A 19,834-nucleotide genomic window follows, 5' to 3' on the forward strand; every position below is an offset into this window, starting at 1 on the left:
TTTAAATATAAATGAAATTTTTTTAAACGTTAAAATTATCTTTTTGTTCCTAAAAATCCTAAAAAGTTCCTAAAAAGGGGTAAAAATCATAAGGAATAAGGAATCATAAGGAGAGGGAAAGAACTTGTTTGGATCCACCAAAAACGAATTTGTTGATTGTTAACGTTAAAATACAAACTTTTTTATGTATCACTAAATTTTTAGTAGCATATGCATGCTCGTTGAATGCAGCCCTGGTGTAAATAAATAATACTTAGCAACTATGGGCAAGTTTTCGCGTACTTTTACAAATATTTTTATCTAGGGGATGTTTATGGATTATATGTCAATGCAATTAGTACTATTAATTTACTTGCGTCAAATTCCAAATAGGAATCTATCATTTTGTAAAAGATCGTAATAAAAATATAAACAATTCTGATAATCATGACTCTGGCAAAAATACAAAACTATGATCAAGAGTGCTATCTGAATTATTTTTAAAGTATGTAACACTTGATTGCACCCGGTCTAATACAAATTACGCTGTCAAAATATACGTATGCCCGCAAACTTTTAGAATAAATTATTTTAATTCGTTGTTCAGTCAAAAGTGATTATGAGGAACTCCCTAGTAAAAAATGGACGCAATGATGTCATCAGCTAAAAAATGATAATGTATTTAAAGTGTGTGAAGTGATAACGCGTGAATCTGTGAATCAGTGTATCTCGCGCGAGTCGTGGACAAGTCATTAGTTTGCATGATCGATGCAAGGAAGTCGAGTGTGCCTCAGCCTAGTTCCAGTAGTCCCACAGCCAATGGGAGCAGCCGACGGGCGAGCTTCAGGGGGAGGATGGTAGAGAGATGGAAAAGTGCGGTGCGGAGGTTAAGAGAGAGGTAAATTGAACTTCTTATGTGTCTCACAAGAGTAATTTCAAAGCTGCCTTATAACGCAAGTAACTTTAAATGTGTCTCACGACAAGGGTAACTTTAAACCTGCCTTATCGTCGCTTTAGTTCGTTTTTGTCCAACAGACCATTTTTAACGAAACTGGGTTAAGTAGGAGTTTTGATAAAGCCTTTATTTATAAAATTTAAATAAATTTTTTTTTTTATGTTTAAGGGGTTTTTTAAAGAATGTTGTCTAAGGTTGTGATCATTATTTATTCATATTTCCAAAAAAAAAACTTTAAAGTTCTGTTTCTGCAGATTTGTATTTCGGTATGTTGGACATAAACGAACTAAAGCGACGTTATAACAAAAGTAACTTCAAATGTATCTCACAAGAGTAACTTCAAATCAGCCTTACAACATAAGTAACTTTAAATGTGTCTCACGACAAGAGTAACTTTAAACCTGCTGTAAAACAAAAGTAACTTCAAATGTATGTCATAAGAGTAACTTCAAATCAGCCTTACAACATAAGTAACTTTAAACGTGTCTCACGACAAGAGTAACTTTAAACCTGCTGTATAACAAAAGTAACTTCAAATGTGTCTCACAAGCGTAACTTCAAATCTGCCTTATGACACAAGTAACTTTAATTGTGTCTCATAACAAGACTAAAATCTATCGTTAAACACGAATAACTTCAAATATATATTTTACAACACGGGTAACTTCAAATGAATGTGTCTTTCTATATGAATTAAAAGTAACACTGTACCATCCACCATTCTGCCTACGTTTGAACATCCGCATTTCTTCAATTCTTACACCTGCTGATTTTAGGGAAGTGAAAGAGCTGAAACCTTTATTGATGCGGGTGAATAAATGAAAAAATGCGGAAGTATAATTAATATTTATAAATATTTCGCCTAGTGGCAACGCCAGAAAATATTTTTCAATTTTAATACTTCCAAGTTGTGGTAGAGTGAGGTTCGAACCTTGGACCTCTGATCCGTGACGCTAGCCACGGGACTACAAACCGGTTTTTTTTTTTTGGATCAGTTGGTATCAATCTTTCAAAAATGTCTTCACGGCATCAGTACCTAAATCAAATTTGTCTCACAACACAAGTAACTTTAAATGTGTCTTTTGTATTTATTTTGCACAACAGGCCAGGAGGCCCAATTACAGTGATGAATTACATTACAAAACACCCAGGCTTGAGAAAAATCACATTTTAATTTTTGTGTTTTCACCGGGAATCGAACCCGGAACCTTCCGTGTCAAGCGTCTTGACAACTTCAATAATGTTTTTCAATTTGCGCTTTAACTCGTCTCTGAAAATGGCCACTATTTTTAATTTTATATTGCGCGCTAAAAGCCAAACACTTAGTAATTTGGCTTTCATCAGCTTGCGGATCACGTTTGTAAAATATTTCATTTATGAATATTGAGGTTTGTAAAGGAGTAGTAATTTGGCACTTTACCCGTAACCTAATGGGTTACAGCTCTGCGCAAAACTAATGTTCAGAAGTCATTTAACAAATATTATTTACTTCAAAATGGCCGAAACCATGATCAAATGCTTTCTCATATAAAAAATAAATTTTAATATTAATAACTCCCTAGCGAAGAAATCCAGCCAGTCTGCAAGCATTTGGACATACTCAAACTTTGTTGTATAAATGAGTTATTTTACACCAGCGCTGTTATTCCAAATGTTCTCGCGGCCATATAAACCCCCTTTATAGCACGTTTTTAGTATGTAAACACGCGTTTTAAAAGGATTTTCTACGACCGCGAGAGCGTTCATAATACCAGTCCAGGACAAATTTGTACCGTCCGAAAGCAAGGGGGCAAACTCACTTGTATATACAAAACGAACGCATAATTTGAACCGGGTTGCGGTCCCGTGGTAGTATTTTAGACTCACGGACCAAAGGTCTCAGGTTCAAATCCCACTCTACCACAACTCGGTTTCCATTTTTCCAGCACAAGTTATTTACGACTCTTAGGAAATGGTCATAAAATTTAAATATTTGAGTAAATAATAAGAACTCTAGTATTTCTTTTTTTTTAATAAATAAAAAAAAATCTGTAAAGACCAATCCTAATTCTAACTCCTGCAAAAATAACTGGCGAATTTCATACAAATGATCAATAGGATCCACATTCCACATGCCGACATATAAACAAAATTAAAACCTTATGTTGACAAACACGTGATTTTTTAAAATATTATCAATATTTTTAATATTATTGGTGAACTTTTTGAAAAAAAAAAATTAAAGAAAATGAAATCAAACCCTAAGGTCCTAAGATATTGGCCTTTTCCGATATGATTTTTGTTACCTTCTTCTTCTTCTAGTGCCTTGCCGGGTCCCCCCGACGTTGGCGATCACTACAGCGAAAGTATATGTATCTGTCATGCGCTACTTTTATATTTCGCAGCCAGGACGACTGCTTATTGATGTACTCGCCGTAGCGATTCCTGGGAAAAGATGACCAGAGTGGTTTCCCGTTGCGTTCTCTGGTGGATTTTTCTGTCGGGGGTTCCTTCCCTCAGCTGGTTAGTTTTGGTTTTGAGGTGCCAAAAACTCGCCTTTCATCCTCTCGTTATCTGCTGTGATCACACCGGTATGAGTGTGATCCCATTGCCCAGGGTTCACGACGTGGACGCTAACGAGTTGGACTAGTCAGTAGTGTTGCCGGTGGAATGCAACTGGGCGTTCGCAGCATTTTATAGAATCGCATCCTCCGGCAAGATGTGACTCACTGCGACCATACTGACAGTTCGAACCCTTACCCTTTTGTTACCTTAATTGATTTATTAAATTCGATTTACTATATCTGCCGCCGCCAAACAGTTAAATCAGCCACTCAACAGAGCGGATAGGCTGTTCATTAAATGCCGATATTCACCTGAATGGCTAGGCCGTTCGTTGAATGAACGTTCAACGAAAGGCTTGAACGTCATTTAGCCTCTTTAATTTTAATACAACAATAATAATCGTTATATTTTTTAATTGATTTTGTTATGTGAAGTTAGGATGGTTGGGTTTAGTAAAATAATTTTAAAAAATCGTATTTTTACTTAACTTAATCTTTAATTTAAGTAAGTAATAAATCTTTAATATAACTTAATAAATACAAAATATTATTAAACTTGACCCAACCTATCCTAACCTAACCAGAATCGGCCATTTCCAAAGGGCTAGATTATATCTAGCCAACAAGTTGAACGTTGAGTTATCTTAATTCATTCAACGAACGGTCTAGCTATTCAGGTGAATGCCAGCATTTAATAAACAGCCTAGCCGCTCTGCTGAGGGGCTGATTTTATTATTCGGCGGTGGCATATCGACAAACATCGGTTAATCCTTCTACTCTCGTTGGAATGCGGGACCGGTGATCATTTACTTGTGCACATAATGAAAAATATAAATAGGATCAAAAATTTTCAAATAAAAAATATGCGAAAAAGGATAATGAAAAACATAGTAAAACGTAGGTATCAAGAATAAAAGGGCAGGCCCGTAAGGTTCCTTATTTTGATTCTCTTCTGAAATGCAGGATCCGCAGGTTTCAGGCGAGAGTTGGATTTGTCAGTTAATCTGAAGTGGTTGGACTTATTAAGACAGAAATTTATCTTGCACAATACTTTTGACATTTGATGTAGTTGTTTTCTTATATACTGTTTTATTGTTTAAATGACAATCGTTCACTAAATCCAAACGTTTTTTGCCAGTGTTAAGTTACATAGGAGATATATTAAAAAGTTATTACGATTACAAAGAATACCATATATTTTATCAATATAACAAACAATACAGTTGGTCTTTATAGATATATATATATTTTTTAATAACTGAAACGATTTTGTGATTGGGATCAGAAACAAGGGTAGACATTCGAGTTGGTAGGGGAACTTATACTGTATCTTCTGTGAGTAGAATCGGAATAAAACATGATTTAGTTCATCGATGTCCTTACCACATTCACAAAATGGAGAGGCTACAAATTTTATTTTAAAGAGATGGGCCTACAAATGGTTGAAATCTTATCTATTTATGGGAAGGTGCCAATACCAAGGTTTGCGAGCGATTCCAACTTGGATGTTAGCATAATAAATTGCACTGTGTTTTTTAAATTTTTGCCAATTATTTTCCCAGACCAGTCTATGTTTGACATTGACATATTAATACAAAGAGGCGCCCTATAGAGTAAAATATTTGCAAAAGTGGTGACATGAAAACGTACTCATAGTTACTGAGTCTGTATATTTACACCCGGGCTGCATTCAATGATCATGTATATGCTAACAAAAATTGGGAGATATTCATTTTTGGTATATAAAAAGTTTGTATTTTAACGTTAACAATCAACATTCGTTTTTGATGGATACCAATCAGATTATTTCTTTAAATTCTTATTTATTTTCACTGGATTTTGGGGAATGCAAAAATAATATTAATTCACATTTCTTACATTCAAAAACGTATTCGCATTAGTGCGCCCCTGTGAGTAAGAAGACCTTCGCAATTAAGCCGCTAGGCGTAGTTTGAAGTTTACAAAAAATAATATTTATATTTTAAGCTTTGTTAATCACTCATGAAAAAATATTGTCCAATTAAAAGTTACACGATCCTTTTTACGATGTTTGTTTTTCCGAAAGGTTTTTATTCATGACACGAGCAGGCATTTTGGTTTCGATTCTAAATGTCACGCCTAGCTCGAAGAACGACTAAATACGCGTTGGGCATGATTGAGCGATTGAGCATGAGTCAAGTGTCATCATTTTTGAGGACTCAGGGCGTGTCCATGAGTATTAATATATTTTTTATTTTTTTTATTTAAATCTTAAAGTAGGGCACACATATCATACATATTGTTATGTGTGTTCTAATAATAACATTGAAAATATATTTAATTTATAAATTGTTTATCACATATGTCTTGACCATTATTTTAAATTTTGATATGTTTTTTTCTTCATAAATATTTTTTTCCATTTCGTAATACTTTTTAATTGCTTTAAATAAAATTGAATTTTGTGACTTTGCCTTTTTCCTAAATGGAAGTCTAATTTTGTTCTTTTCTCTAGTATTGTGATCGTGTTCATGCTGGTTCCGATCAATTTTTTTCCAAAATTCTGTTTTTTTATTAGAGTTTATAATTTTATGAACAAATATCATTGTATTGTAAAATATTCTTTGTTTATATGTTAATAATTTCATTTCATTTACCATCGACTTTACCCTCGTATATCTGTTTTTTTTCAAAATGATTCTAAAGGCTTTATTTTGTAATACAGTTAGTTTATCTATGTTTTCTTTGTTTGATAAAAATAAAATGCTACTACAGTAGTATGTAGTATATGTCAATGATGTTTGATTTTTAAATTACAAATGGCATCCGATTTCGGAAACAACCTGTTTATAGGGGAACCGTTTTCACAAGCCTAAGATTCTGGAAGAAAATGTTTATTATTATATTATATGTTTTTTTCCGTTTTATTTGTAAACAAATGCTTTCGTAATTTATTGCCTTCCACGAGAGAGACACATACGAGTGATTCACCTTAAAATATTTTATCTAATTTTACTAAATAATGTAAAACTTGCGTTAAATAAATTCCCATGAAGTTAAAACTAAGAACTATGTTCTCCGTTTTTATTATTTTTGTGTATACATGCATATGTGAAAAAAATGTTTTTTATTTAGAAATCCGATGTGTTTTAATTAATTTTTTTTTGTTTATTTTCTAGTTTGGCTGTCAGGAATGGCGAGGATAATGGGCCGACGAAGAAGGAGCCAGGACCTGCTGAAGGTCTTCTCTGCGATGGAGAACCACCGTAAGAATATTATTTAAAAATCATTGTAATACTAGAAGTAGGTATTATAAAATAATAACTATACTGGGGTCTAAAATCAATGCTAGCGAGCTCATACTAATGAATTAAGCCGCAAACATTTTTCAGTCTACACTCACTTAGAAGGTTGCAAAAATTCTTACACATCAATACTAAATGCACCCTTGTACAAGCATTACTACTACCCATTCTAGATTACGCTGATGTTTCAATGGCTGATTTAAGTTGTGAGCAACTCGATAAACTTGAACTACTTCAGAATACATGCATAAGGTACATTTTTGGTCTTGGGAAATATGACCACATTTCTGACTATCGTAGGCAACTGAAATGGCTCAAATTTAGACAGCGGAGAGACTATCACTCCCTCTCACTTCTGTTCAATGTACTTCATAGTCCTAACGCTCCTATATACCTGCGTGAAAATTTTCAACGCTTATCAGTTCATGATTTACCTCTTCGTTCTGATTCTCAAGGCACTCTCTTAATACCCTTCCACAATTCCTCTTTCTTCTCTAACTCATATAGTGTCCATGCAGCTCGACTGTGGAATTATCTCCCATCCACCATCAAAGGTGTTACGACAGTATCATCACCTTTCACTTCCTTAATCTCTCCTCCTTTCCTCTTTCCCTTTTTCCTATTTTTTCATTGCGTAATAGTATTGATTTAAGGTAATTTATAAACAAATAAGTTTATTTCTATTTTAACATTTCTTTAGCTTTTTAATCTTTATTTTCTATTGAATATGTTCTATAACTTGAATTATAAAAATAAAACTATTATTTTATTGATTGATTGGAAGAAATTGCTATTTGGCAATAAGCCTGTCGGGCATTGTCGATGTACAAATAACATTATGTACAAAAGGTTAAATAAAATCAAATCTTATACAAAATAAATTAATATTTTTAATCGGTACCCAAAGGGGGATTCTGGGTTCGGATTCCGGTGGGATCACAGTAATTAAGTGATTATTCTCAAGCTCAGGTGTTAGGTCTTGTAAGTCATCCCTGCAATTGGGCCTCTTGGCCTGTTATGATCCAATTTTTATCATATCTCACCTACATTATAAGTTTCTATGTCAAAAAGTTTATTGTTCTTAAGGGATTTTTTGTTTCTGTAGCGATTTTTCGTGTGAAATTGCCCAAGTCAACATAAGCATTCCTTTCACTACTAAAAATGAGATTTTTGTTACAATGAGGATGTTCGGTGGTTTTTAAAATATATTTTGATAAAAGACTATCAAACAATTTTTTTTTAAATGTGTATCAGCGTTATGATTTTTTAAAGTTTAATGATTTTTAAATTACCCCGCCTGTAACGTCGCAAGCTCTCTTCGGTGAGTTTTGCTGATCGGTGAATTGCTTCTTGGTAACCAGAAATCTATCACAACAGTCCATCGTTGATTCGGAAGAACAAGTGACGTAAAGTAGTTTGTTTTTATACTTCTTCTTGAACCAGGTGGATTAATCAACAATGACAGGTCAAAGCGCTGTAGATGCCTAGACTTCTTTATTCCCTTCTCTAAAATGTTCTCCATCTCTGTTTTGATATGTTAATATTAACAGGTACCTAGGAGGTTGAATCCAGTTCTTGTCTACAAAGATTTGGACAAACTCAAAACATTGCTGATGAATCCACCTGGTCCAAGAAGAAGTATAAAAATTAAAAAATGTTTTCAGAGGTTGCCCAGTATGCGGTGAAATAATTACGAGTAAATGTGATGAATCTGAAACGCATCAATAAATGTTTCAGTTTGTTTTTATTGAAATCTTTTTTTTCACAAATTTTAAAGAAACTTCCCGGCATTATTAAATGCTTTAATTTTTAACGCGAGTAAGGAAAAAATATATATCCAATTTACCGCGTAGCACCGAACTTCCTCTTGGCCTGTTGTAATGCAAACAAATATTTATTTATTTGTACATCAACGGTTCAAAAAACCTTTTACAACAAAAAAAAAATATTTATCAAAATAATCACAGCAGTGCACATGCACAGCACAAGCAACATCAAAGAGTTTATGATTTTTTAAGCGAGTCATTAGACAATATGCAGGTAATAATTATCCTTTTTGAAACGATGTGACAATCTCATCAAAAATGTCAGTGTAATTATTGTTGCATCAAGTTTCACTGCGATGGCAAAGATCGTCAAGTTCAAATGTTTTATTGAAAAACATTGCCAATTTGAAGCTTTGGCTTTCCGTAAAATATGCAATATGCTCAAATACCCATGCCACTCTTCGCTATTTTGTTAAAATTAGCGTATTCAAAGCTAAGCGCGGCGCCGGCTTTAGGGCCGGTAAAATCAGATACCTACTTCAGAATATTTCCAACTCACCCGAGTCTTAGATATATTTCCATCATCTAACATTAACAGTATCCTCATAAAATGCGAGGAATTTTAAACAAAACGCTTTACTCATCACAAAACACCGAAGTACAATAATATGCAAGGAATTTGCAACCGTTCGGGCTGGCATTTTAGCGGGAAAACTTTTCTGAGCGATAAAATTTTCCTATGAAGTATCTTCGCAAATGAGAATAATGGTATTATCGATTTCACTTGAAAAACTTGAAACGTCCTGCTAAATAAAAATAAAGATTTTTAAATAAAATTTAACCATAAAATGAAAATATTATAAAAAAGAAAAATTGAGTGAAATAAGAACTCTATTTTATTTGTGCCGTGTCTGGTATACTGTTTTTCTTTTCATTATAAAAAACGTTTTCACGTTAATATAATCATGGGTAGACATTTTAAAATATGGAACTGCAAACAATAAATATAAAAGAGTACCCAGTAGTGGTATTTTTTCCACAAAAAATAAATAATATAAAAATATACCTACACTAATTTAAAAACGTTTTCTTTTACTCTTGTTCTCGGTTGCTTTGCATAAGTCTGTCTTAAAATTGAAGACGTGATACATTAAAATATATTATCATAAAGCAGAAATATAACAATACGCTTATTTATATACAATTAACTATATTACAAAACAAAGCTTTAATAATCATTTTGGAAGAAAAAAAACTGATACACTTGTGCAAATTTGATGTTAAATTAATTAAAAGTACTAACATAATATAAGCAAAGAATATTTATTAATAATGTATATATTTTTTAAAAATACAGAATATTGAAAAAAAAAATAGATCGAAGCCAAAATGAACATGATCACAATACCAGAGAAAAGGTAAAAATCAGGCTCCCATTTTGAAAAAAGGCGAAGTCACAAAATCCCATTTAAAGTAGTAAAAAAATATGATATGGGAAAAAACATTTATAAAGAAAAATAAATATCAGAATTAAAGCAGCAGGTTAAGAAATATGTGTTTAAGAACTTGTAAACCAAATATATGTACATTGTTATTATAAGGGGAGCACACATAAGAATATGTTTATGTGTGCCCTATTTCAAGATTCAAAATAAAAATTGAAATAAAAATTATTTTAAATTAACTTAAATCTGAATAACGAAAATAGTGTAAGTAAGCCACTTTCCAAGCACAATAGCTAGTTTCTTTTTAGAAAGCTACAATTTTAAGATTAACTATTATAAATATATAAAAGTAGATTGTAAAAAAAATATATATTTATAAATAATTTTGTGTAACTATGTTAATTGATAAAAAAATAAATTCTAAAAAGCGGTTAGAATTTTAAAAACATTCAAAATAAAGTTTAATCATTTACATGATAATTCGCTAGGAGAGAAATTTTTCAGAAATTTGAGGGGCTGTATGTAGTCTGGAAACCTCAGAGTAATAATTTGCAACCGCTTATAGAGCCTTCCATGCGGACAAAAACCATTCTACGATTATCAATCACGAAGTTAGTTACAGTTTACAGAAAAACAACGCACCGTAGCCATAGGCACTCAAGTCGAGAATTACAAGCGCAGCAGCGAACCGTCCGTTTGTAAATTAAAAAAATCGATGGATTTTGTTTTGTTTGATTGATTTGAAGATAATTTATTTTAAAGAAACAATCAGTCAACAATGATATAATAACATTTTTAAAAATACGGTTTAAAGACAGACAAGCGAAGTTTTTAAATAAGAATCAAACATATTATTAAATTATGTTACAACAAAAGGGTGTGTTTGTATGAAAGTAAGTGTAGATGTGTGTTTATGTGTATTCGTGTGGGAGAAAGTGTTTAGGTGTGTGTAAGTGTGAGCATCATTAAATAGTAAGTGGGATCGTATCGCAGCCAGAAATAATAAGTCTTAATTTATTTTTAAATAAATTAAGGGGCTTGTAAAATATATCAATAGATGAAAAAATGGATAGACTATAATGAATTATCATGAATATTGTAGACTTTTAATTATGTTGTTTAATATGTACTTATTTTAAGTAGAAAATACTAAACAAATGATGTTTTATAGTGAAGTTTGTATTTTTAGGCCAAGTATCGAAGAAATCCAGAGTTGGGGCAAATCCTTCGATAAACTCATGCGAAGTACAGGTAAATAAATTTTAATATAAATAAAGTTTATGTAAAACGAACGCGAACGGCTAGAAATATTTACGATTTGTTTAGATTTAGATGCAGATATCCAGGAAGACCGAGAAAGACATGTCAGAAGTCGAAATATTTTTTTACAAATTATAGACTAAAAAAGGATCGTACATTCAGACCATAAAATTAAGAATAGTCTAGAAACCGCATATGAGCATCACACAGAAGGCGACTAAACTACTCATAAATAAATAAATGAGTAGTTTTACGTTTTGACCAATTCGTTTCTTTGCAGACGTCGCTCAGTATGCAACTCCTGATTTGAATTCAACTATGCGTGTTGTGTCCTTTTAAAGTGTAGAAATACTGCTAGGATCTTAAAGAAACAGGATGGAATCACATTTCATGTGTAATTATCAAATGAATGTGTAAGTAGCAAAAAAATTACTTAAAAATTGAATTATTTTTCCATCTGTCAGATTGTCGAAGAAATCAAAATGGACATTTCGTTAGTGTTGCCAGGGTAGTAATTTTTTTACCCTACTTTACTCATCTAATGAGAGAACTAATAAAAATTGGACAATTTAACTGATTATTCCTTTACTCCCCGAAAACTGATTTTTCTTAGGTATATTATTTATTTATTTATTATCTACATATTATATACGCCCAGATAGCTTTTAAATGACGCAACAGGTATGACCTTAAAGTTAAAGAGTTTATGGTGCCTATAACAAATTATTCTGTCGGCCTCAGCGCATTTGCCTACCATGCGAGAAGTCTCGGGTTCGATTTCTGACATGGTTGATATTTAATATTGGTAAAATGGTGTTTTCACACCAGAATACACCATAGTCCCTGGACTGGTACCTGAAGCGTAAGACTGATCATCTTACCGTCATGTAACAAAATTGATTAAGATACGCTACGATTGGTGTACCAATGCAGTGCTCCATGCACCATTAGGTGCGCCAAAGGAATGATGATAACAAACTAACATGTTGGTACTTATATTATTTATTTATTTATTTAATTCACATAAACGCCCGCAGGGCTTTTACAAGTATGATACATAGATAAAATATAAAAAGTAATAAATAAAATATAGCGTTTAGTAAATTTAAATACATATTGCTACATATAACTAGTAAGAAAACATCATTTAAGAACACATACATATTTTTTTAAATATTTTTTATTCATTAATATTTTTTCCATTATAAACTATGATTAATAATTAAAAAAATGTGACCTAACTGGGGTTACCCGTGCCGAGGTCACTTAACAATATACTTTTTTACATTTGAGAATAAACAAAGAAGACTAACTTAATAAACAGAGATAATTAACAAAATGTTCTGACAGTTTTAAACACTACGTATTTATGTTTATAATTAATTTATGTACATCTATATTATTTATATTAAAAAACGCACAATGAAATAACAAAAATAATAAGATAATAAAATAATAATAATATAAACATAACATAAGCTATACATTTGTGGAGCAGCTGATTCAATATTGGTTTAGGTAAATGAGACAATCCATTTGACTTCTACCTAGGTCCACTATCCATTTTTTACAGCCCTTTTGAACATTTTCTCGTTACTTATTGTTTTGATAGATGGTATAAGTAGGTTATAGATTTTAATTGAATAATACTCAAAATCCCTTTATCCGAAAGTAGTATTAGTTTGTATTTGTTTAAGTTGTCTTTGTGTTGAGGATCTAGTGATTATATTATTTGTATGTGATGTATTAGTAAAATGACATGATACACATATATATTGTAAAGCATTTAAATAAATCAATATACCCAGAAAGAAAAACTTTTTTTTTTAAGATACGCTAATAAAAAATCCTAAGTGTTGTTATAAATACACAATTGTACGCGGGTAGAAAAGAAAATTATAAGCAAATTATTAACATGTTTTAAAATGCTCAAAAGTATACATCTGAATAAAATACAATCAATGAATAACAATAGCAATAAAAATATAGTATCAAATGACATACAGCATATAAGCAGGTAGGTAGTAGGTACATAATTAAATGTGTTTGAAAAATCATAATAAAATATAATAGTTTTAGGGAATGAAATGAAGTTTTTAAGTGTAGGTGAGCAAAAAAGAGTGAATTTTACAGCATTCGAATAATGAAAATGTTTTTTTTTTATCGCTGTAAAAATTTTTACTCTAAAAACTGACAATGGAAAATGAAACATATTAATTTCTCCATACTCATTTCCGAGCCGCTGTAGTCCGACAATTAAAGAATTCACAAAATAATCTGCCTACCAGAAGCCACAACAAATCATGTGCATCTATTTAGTGCTTTAATCCTTATAAGTCTAGTTAAATCAGGGTTAAGCTAGAGTTTCCTAGGACAGCGGTGCCCGTATCTTAACGGCCGTAGTGAACGGTGATGCGGTGGACAGCCGTCGTAACGGTGACTAAAGAGTGGTTTTATTTTTTAACGGTGTTATCAATACCGCTTTCCTAGGAAACCACTCTCTAGTCACCGTTACGACGGCTGTTCACCGCATCACCGTTCACTACGGCCGTTAAGATACGGGCAACGCTGTCCTAGCAAACTCTAGCTTTAGTGTGGCATTTGTCATTTTATAAAAATTGATAGTATCGTTTAGAATTCTTCGCTTAAAAAGGGAAAATATTTTTAAAAAGTTAAGTAAAAAATTATAGTCAATCTATTTAGCTGGAAAATTAAGTTTAAAGTTAATGAATATTATGTTATTTATTTATCTCAAAAAGTTGTCAATTTTTAATTTCTTAATTTGGTATTCCTAAAAGTATCTACTTTCCTTAAATTATGTTTTTACTGATAACTTTAATATTATTCCTCATGATGTCATGTTTCCTCAGAATTCTTTTAAGTTTTCTTCAAAATTTCTTGAATATTTCATTAATTTTTATATTCTGCAGCGGGTCGAAAAGTGTTTAGAGACTTCTTGCGCTGCGAGTACTCAGAGGAGAATATCCTGTTCTGGTTGGCCTGTGAGGAGCTCAAAAGAGAGAGTAACCCTGATGCTGTGGAAGAGAAAGCTCGCTTCATCTACGAAGACTACATCTCCATACTTTCACCCAAGGAGGTGAGCTAAAATTTACTTTTCTCGTTTTAATTTGTTGGTTATTATAAAAAACAAAATATGCAACTATTTAATACAATACAAAATATAACAACATAGAAATAGAATAGTGGAGAAACTCAGTACTTTAGTTTTCTTTCTGCGTCCAGGCAGATAGAGAATAGAGCTATTTGAGTGTAATAGAACTAGAACACTGGACGAGTGTTTTAGACTCTCAGGTCGCTTCCTGACTAGTTGGACATATCCTATGGTGGCATACCAATGTAGTTCCCTATGCATCACTAGGTACGCAAAGGGAACGATGGTGATGATATACTAATGGCTAATAATAATTTATAAATCATATAATGCAAATTTTAGATATGGTCAAATGGTAAACTCACTGTGTGATAAAAATGAAAACAAAAATTTTGATTGTTTTATTATGCGAGTTTTGTATATTTTGCAGGTGTCGCTGGATTCCCGAGTACGTGAGGTTGTGAATAGGAACATGGTGGAACCTACTCCACACACCTTTGATGAGGCCCAGCTGCAGATATACACCCTTATGCACAGAGATTCTTATCCCAGGTAACTCAAATTCATGACTCACATCTCGCTCTGCTTAAATGTTGAATGTGGGAGAAGCAGTTTACCAAAATGTCTTTTTTACATTACGATTTCAATGCTAAATTTTTTCCAGAGCAGGAAATATCTAAAAGAAACTATTCCGAGTGTATATAGAGTGTAATATTTTTTTAATCTCTAACAACCAATATTGTACCCGTTCGTTTTTTTATTTTTCAAATGCTAAAAAATAATACTTTCACAATTTTTAATTATTTAGAAAATGTTGAAATACTTAAAAATATTTTATCTAGACAAAAGACTGATTATTAATAAATTAAAGAAAAAATATATAGATACGGAACCATTTGTTCAAAAACGAATTGGACGTTTGAGAGGGTCAGTACTGAAGTGATGTAACCCACAAAAGAGTATAAACGGACTTAACCTTTACCATGTGTTTTATGAACTAGAAGTGCTTAAACCCATTTTTTACCATTCATTAATGGATGACACCGCTCACACCATTACCAGTTTGAACACCCGCAACTTACATGGATAAACTTTGAACCCATCTATCTTAGTTTCACATGTTTGTGGGTATGTGTCACTTCTAGGATGACCACTTCATATTTATATGTATAGGAAGTGAAATAAGATTACCAGAAAGACGAGATAGCCGATAGCTGCCTGTCCCTAATCTAATAACAATAATACATTGTTTTCAGTCTCCTGTTTTATTGTCATGTTCTAATATTGGTTTTAGAAGTTTGATAAATATATTAAGATAAGAATACCCCTGTTCAACTGAAGTAAAAGTTTAAAAACAATACCCCCCCAAAGTCCTATGTTATTTTTTAATTTCATATAAAATACATAAGCATTTTTTTTCTCATGCCAGGTTTGTGAATTCTGCTCTTTACAAGACTCTCGCCCAAGTAGCGAGCAGCAGTAGTCCGGCGGGCGCAGGAAGTGACGAGGAGGAACCCGGATCTCCCGACTCCTGTCATCAGGAGGGAGGCCCCTGTCACGCCCGAGGAGGGCCCGAGGAAAATAAAGAAATCGCAGAAAGCAAACCGGAGAAAAAAGAAATCACAACCGATAAAAAAGGAGTCACTTGGGAGAAGATGGAAAACACGTCAGATAAAGAACTGAAGAAAGAAATTGCAGACAAAAAAGACTCAACTGATAAGAAATCACCTGCCAATAGAGAAGAATTTGCTGATGCAAAGGAAGAAAAAAAGGAACTCTGTAAAGGAAATGAAAACAATTTGGGAAAAAAGGAAACAATACAACTTTCTTTAAATAAAGACCTCGAATGTAAAGCAGAGAACAAACCGAGTCCAGATAGTTTGGAGAAGAAAAGTGCAGCTGGCGGAGGTAAAGATCCGGGACTCTCTAACAACTTGGCATAGTGAATACTTTCGAATGAGTGCGCCGCAGACTACACAATATTGACAAAATGCATAAACATTTTCTTATAAACTTCGCTACACCAAATATATAAACATAAATGTATCCAAAGAAACCTTATATTGAGGAATTTAAGTGCGACGTTTAGTTGTTTTATAATTTTCATTCGATGTAACCGTGTAAACTGACCAAATCATACTTTAGATAATTTTGTAGAAGTGAGAAATATGCATTGTTGGGGACTATTTAGTTATTAGGTATATCGGAAGCTAGTCATGTGAATAAAAAATAAACTGACATTACCGGTGAATAATAGAAATCTCTAATGGACTAAGTTTTGGTGAAGACTAAAATGACAAAATAAAAGTGTGTGGGGAAGTTTAGTTACCAGTGAAAAAATCCCCATTCTCGAGTGTCGTGTGCGGATCATAATAGATCTCCCTATTGGAGAAAACAAATTGTCTGTTGCAAATGTTTTTCCACTGATGCGCATTTATCAATATGATATTATATTGTTTCTAAAATTCTTACTTTTGCGAATCAAAGTAAACTTATTCATAATGGATACGATAAACATAATAATATGATCGCTAACGATAATGAATAAAATATAAGCAACACAAATATAAATGAAACAGAAGTTTGCATTAGTCTTAATTTAGGAAATAAACAATTAGTTCTAGTCATATTTAAACCTTATAGATTAAAATTATTAAATAAATATTTATAATAATATTGTAGAAGTGTATATTCCTCTGATTCTCCGTTGTGATTTTCTTGTTGACAAAATACATTTATTCAGACTTGTTATTTAGATGTATTATTAGTTATATCTAGTCTAATAATATATCCAAATGGACAGATCGATAACTTAAGTTGTTGTGAAACATGTCGATGTTTTAGTCATTATACTTCATACAAATATTACGCACAATGATTCGATGTTTCCAAGCAAGATGAATGTATATTGTTTATACAATAATTACTCACAAATTATAAGATTTTATTTAAACGTTTTGGTAGGAAAAGAATTATGAAGTTATTAAGCCCGCACCAGCAAGACTTCCGTAGAGGGTTATAGATGATGTACTACTGCTTCTGTTATTGCGACTAGGAAATGCACGAATCTGCCTTTTCTATAGCAACTAGCAATATCGTGAGATATGAATGTAACCTAACCTAACCGATGAATACAAAAGCCGGTTCACGGTTTGTGGGAGACATTAAATCATCGAAATAATCCTGTGATGAGACCTTCTGCGGGAGCTTGGGGCAAGTGAGATTATTAAATATTGTTCAATAATTTAACTGCTATACTTAGAATGGCGGATTTAGGAAATAGCCCTAACTTGATACTAGTGTATCAGTTATATTAAGGTTACTCCAATGCTTATGACAAGTACTGTACCGTGTGTCTACGTGTTAACTGTTACGTGTACCCCGAGCCAGTGTTGCCCAAGATGGAGGGCTAAGTAGGAGACATGTATCATTTTAGGTTGGCTGTATTATGTTAACCCATTAACTTTCCAATTCCCATGTACTATTATAGGATAGATCTGAATGTTCTAACTGCAAATTTGTAATAGTCTTACAGAAAAAATATAACCATAAAATGCTTTAGTTTCTAAGAAAATATTTAACAAAACTTTGGCAAACACTGTGACAGTAATGTCTACCTACATTTTTAAAGAAAAATCATCTAAATATATGAATATGTAAGATCCACTATTGTTACCAACAATCAAATAATATGTGTTTAGTTTTAATAAACTTTGACAAAGAGACCGAATAAATGAATAGCACCAGATTTACATGTTATGTTATAATATATTAGTACTAGTATATTTTTCTTTAAGCAGAATATTGTCTCTAGTACAATATTTGTTTACAATTTCCTTTACTTGAAATATATACACGCTTGTAGGTTTGACCACATCAATAAATATAAATAGGTAAAAAAAATCATTTATAAGATAGTAACTAAAATAATGCAATCGAAATTTAAATGTGATACCTCGATGGATTAACTACAAATAATAAAGTCATCAATTAAAAATGAGACACCACTTTTAAATTTGAAATTGACATCAAATAAAATAACAGAGAAAATTAGAGATAACTTTAAAACAAAAAGAAATATATCATCCAATGGAAAAGAGGCATTCTAAAAACCATATTCTTACTGTAAAATTGTGCAATAACTTAAGACTTGATATTAGATTTGTCAGACTTCGTAATTGTAAACATTTTTATATTTTATACGAAGTTTTGAGTGTCATTAGTAAATTTTCAAATAGAGACTATGTCTGTGTGTTTAGGTAATATAGTAAGGGCATGTTTTCTAAACCTTCGTTAAATCGTAGGGTGTATCTTGACTAAATAAATAATAGTAAATATTAAGTGGAATATGTCGCAACTATTCGGGACCTTTTAACCCTAAGAGTCGGAGATCCTCGCTGTACTGTCTCTGATAGATGTGCATGACACTTTCCAGATTTTAAGCTCCTAGTGGAACTGAGTCTTCACTTCCTTAACTCATTATCTGATATGTAGATATCCTCCGTTACATACGTCTATAGTGAAAAACCAACACAAATATATCTGTATACATTAAATGTAACCACAAGTACTTTAATATTATTTGTCCGATGTGCGCTTCTATAATTTCTAGTGTTTTTTTAAACTGGCAATCTCAATTCAAATATCATCAAACTCACAAAACAACATTACCTTTTGTGGATTGACTCTCGGTGATTCTCGAAACAAAAAAAAAACAAATCTACTAAACTTATTAATATACATTTCATTTTTTAATATTTGATATCTCTGACTGATCATTAAACACAATCATTTTATATAAGGACACGGTTAGTTTAAGCAAATTTTACACCAAAGCTTAAATTTAAATGTTTCTCAGTTAAATTACACTTTGAAATCTTGATAAACGCATTATATGGTAGGAATTTGTATTTGAAGTGTATTATGGATTCAAAAATGTTGTATGTGTTTTTTTTTGGCAACTCTCACCAAGGCTAGGTTTAGTTTTATTAACAAAATAACTGCAGTAAAGTACAATTTCATATTTAATTTATCCAGAAAATTAATATACTCTTATGTAAAACAAGGCTTAATATTAATTCATGTGTATCTTAACGGTGTATTGTGGTAGTTCCCTCTTTGATAGAATACATACATACTTTGAAATGGAATACATTATATTACATGGTTGAAATTCCTCATAAAACATCCTTCCAACACGTTTTCTGTTTCGTGATAGTCACTCCATTTTCTTCTCAGTAAGTAATTATGATGTCACTGCCTATAAAAGTGTAATATGTGTAACTTTAAGGTAAAACCTAGCTGAGCACACTAAGTACGAAATAATATTATATACCTACATATAAACTTGCACAAATACGAAGTTTTCTTCACGCCAAAGCACAAATCTCTTCAGTTTGAAAGATAATATTCAAACCTAACATTTGAAATATATTATTTTATTATTTAGTTTTCTAAAAAGTATGTCGATACCTACTTCTCATATATTGG

The 19,834-nt window shown here is 32.0% G+C and overlaps 1 protein-coding gene across 5 annotated transcripts in view; it reads left to right on the top strand.

Annotated features, from left to right (window-relative positions):
* The window catches only part of Dhit (regulator of G protein signaling double hit), a 120,432-nt gene extending 101,369 nt beyond the window's left edge, over positions 1–19,063 (top strand). For 3 of the 5 annotated variants that reach the window (XM_088232738.1, XM_088232740.1, XM_088232739.1), the window contains 6 exons: positions 587–877; positions 6,636–6,722; positions 11,162–11,223; positions 14,163–14,329; positions 14,775–14,896; positions 15,774–19,063. In XM_088232738.1, the coding sequence (XP_088088864.1) occupies positions 741–877; positions 6,636–6,722; positions 11,162–11,223; positions 14,163–14,329; positions 14,775–14,896; positions 15,774–16,287 (1,089 nt within the window). In that variant the 5' untranslated portion in view covers positions 587–740 and the 3' untranslated portion in view covers positions 16,288–19,063. The remainder of the gene's footprint in view (positions 1–586; positions 878–6,635; positions 6,723–11,161; positions 11,224–14,162; positions 14,330–14,774; positions 14,897–15,773) is intronic. The other 2 variants (XM_088232742.1, XM_088232741.1) reach the window with 2 other exon arrangements.
* The last annotated feature ends 771 nt before the right edge of the window (positions 19,064–19,834 follow it).

This window comes from Micrasema longulum, unplaced genomic scaffold, assembly GCF_059751315.1.
Source record: "Micrasema longulum isolate JH-2025_06_02 unplaced genomic scaffold, ASM5975131v1 h1tg001015l, whole genome shotgun sequence".
Lineage (NCBI taxonomy): Eukaryota > Metazoa > Arthropoda > Insecta > Trichoptera > Brachycentridae > Micrasema > Micrasema longulum.